Here is a 2,664-nt window from a genome sequence, read left to right on the forward strand (position 1 = left end):
CGCGGTAGAACTACTGAAGCTTACCATTTCAGCTTCAGAATAAAATGATCGGTTATCAGTTAGCAATTTTGTGTAAACATTTACAAATCAGTTTCGGTTAACCGCTGACACCCCTAGCACGCACACACACACACACGCACACGCACATGCACACGCGCACACGCACACGCTCACACACACACACACACACACACACACACAGAAACGCAGACAAACACACACACGCACACGCTCACAGTGATCAACTCCGCCAGCAGGGCAGGGGCTCATCTCAGACACCCCAGACAGGAAGCTGCACATTCACTCACTTCCTGTAACACTGAGAGCCAGAGGATGAGCAGTCAGTGTGTGTGACTGTGTGTGTGTGTGTGTGAGTGTGTGTGTGTGTGTGTGTGTGTCACATGTCGCTGTGGACATGGAAACCCAGGACCGGGGGGGAATCCCTAAGCCCCGTCAACAATCAAAACCCTCCAAACAAAAGAGCCTGTTCTATGGGGAGTGCCTGGAGCAGGGTGGGGGGGTGGGGGGTGGGGGGTGGGGGTTAGTATGAGCGTGGGGTAGGGGCGGGGGGGCGTGGGGTAGGGGCGGGGTTAGTATGAGCGTGGGGTTTCCGACACTCTTCCTAAGAACTAAGGGGCCACATTCCATTTGGAAAACCATCAGAATCGAGCCCGGCACCAAATCCCGGATGCCACCACACACCGATATCAGCTGAGGAGGGCAGAGCGGTGGCCTGGCAGCCGGAGGGTTGCCGGTTTGAACCCCTGCCCTGGCCGTGCCGAGCGGGCACAGCGGGAGGCGTTCACTGTAAAGCTCTTTGGATGAAAGCTCAACATTATCTCTGTCGTTTCAAAACACATCACTGTGTAAAAACATAAACCAGATACATGATGATGGGCTAACCTGTAAAATGAGTGTGATGACGATGAGGATGATGAACGTTAAAAAACAGATTCTCTCCAGTGATGCACGTGACAGTGGGGGAGATCTCCCGGCTGCCGGAATGAGAGGATGATGTCATCGCTCCGGAGAAAGACATTACCTCATCGTCTACCCTGGCCCCTCCCACTGGGGAGGGGCTCACAGCCCGGCCAGGACAACCCACGGACCAATCAGGGCCCAAGCCCTGGCAGAAGCGCAAGCTCAGCACGCCGGGGCCTGGAGGGGTGGGGTTTAACCCCTAAACCGCTGCGTCGGCTGGGCCTCCACGCATGCGCCCAGCGCAGAGACAAACACAAAGCCAAGAACAAAAAAAAGAGGAGACAGACAATAGATTTTTTTCTGGTTTTGTGTTTTGTTTACAAAGAGGAGGGGGGTTTTGGTTTTGTTTGTGTCAGGGGAAATAGTTTTGTTCCAGAATTCCATTCAGGAGAGGGCTGGTGGTGAAGCGCTAACGTGCTAACCTGGCACACAGCTGCTCGCTGCCAGTCAGGGTCTCTGTGTGCACCCCAGAGAGAAGTGTGTGTGTGTGTGTGTGTGTGTGTGTGTCTGTGTGTGTGTGAGTGTGTGTGTGTGTGTGTGTGTGTGTGTGTGTGTGTGTGTGTGTGTGTGAGTGTGTGAGTGTGTGTGTGAGTGTGTGAGTGTGTGTGTGTGTGAGTGTGTGTGTGTGTGTGAGTGTGTGTGTGAGTGTGTGTGTGTGTGTCTGTGTGAGTGTGTGTGTCTGAGTGTGTGTGTGTGTGAATGTGTGAGTGTGTGTGAGTGTGTGTGTGTGTGTGTGTGTGAGTGAGTGTGTGTGTGTATTCATCCCTCAGATGACCTTCAGACTCCCCTCCCTCCATTTCCTCTCTTTCTCTTTCTCTCTCTCTTTCACAGCCCCCCCCCCCCCCCACAGTGTCCCTCCCCACTGAACACAGCCTCAGGTTTAGAAACATGCCGAGGCCCTTTCTTTCTTTTTGGGTGTTTTTTCTGTTTGTTTGATATTTTCTAAGACAAAAGCGCACTCTTTCATCAGCGAAAGCTGGCGGGCGAGACACAGGATTGAACACAAAAGCAACGGAGGAAACGCACGCCCTGCTCTCCAGTAAATGCCAGGAAGGAGAAGCATGGCCCAGTTCAGAAGGTAGGGTACCGGCCCAGTTCAGAAGGCAGGGTACCGGCCCAGTTCAGAAGGCAGGGTACCGGCCCAGTCCAGTTCAGAAGGCAGGGTACCGGCCCGGTTCAGAAGGCAGGGTACCGGCCCAGTCTGGACGGAGAGGGCCTTTAGCCTGAGGTGGGGGGGTTAGGACCAATACTGCATCTCTACTCCTAATCTCTACTCCTACCATGTCCAGCCACAGAAATAAATGATACACTAAAGGGACCTGTCAACAATGCCCTCAAAGACTAAACCAAAAAATAAAATAAAAAGGTTTTTGAGCTGTGTATGTTTATTATTTATTTCTTCATTTACTAGACCTGGCATCATAAATCTCTTCTCTTGTGCAGTTTGACAGAAGAATCGAGTGTTTAAAGGCAACGGTATCTCTCTCTGTATATAACTGTAGGACAGGTCATTATATTGGCGGAAGCCAGGGCAGTTGGCGGGGGTAGCGTGATATAGGCGTTAGCATCTGTGTCTGCGTTCAGCCGGGCAGCTGCCAAGAAATCCCCCGGATCCTTCTGGAAAACCTGCTTTCATTTGCACAAAATCCCCCTTATTCCCTCTCTCTCTCCCTCTCTCTCTCT

At 52.3% G+C, this 2,664-nt stretch overlaps 1 protein-coding gene across 1 annotated transcript in view; it reads right to left on the reverse strand.

The window, feature by feature from the left end:
* LOC133133595 (LIM domain kinase 1-like) overlaps positions 1-1,047 on the reverse strand; it is a 32,878-nt gene extending 31,831 nt beyond the window's left edge. The window contains exon 1 of the mRNA XM_061249696.1: positions 1,043-1,047. Coding sequence (XP_061105680.1) covers positions 1,043-1,047 — 5 coding nt within the window. The remainder of the gene's footprint in view (positions 1-1,042) is intronic.
* Between the last annotated feature and the right edge of the window lie 1,617 nt (positions 1,048-2,664).

The sequence above is a fragment of the Conger conger genome, chromosome 7, assembly GCF_963514075.1.
Source record: "Conger conger chromosome 7, fConCon1.1, whole genome shotgun sequence".
In the NCBI taxonomy this organism is placed as follows: Eukaryota; Metazoa; Chordata; class Actinopteri; order Anguilliformes; family Congridae; genus Conger; species Conger conger.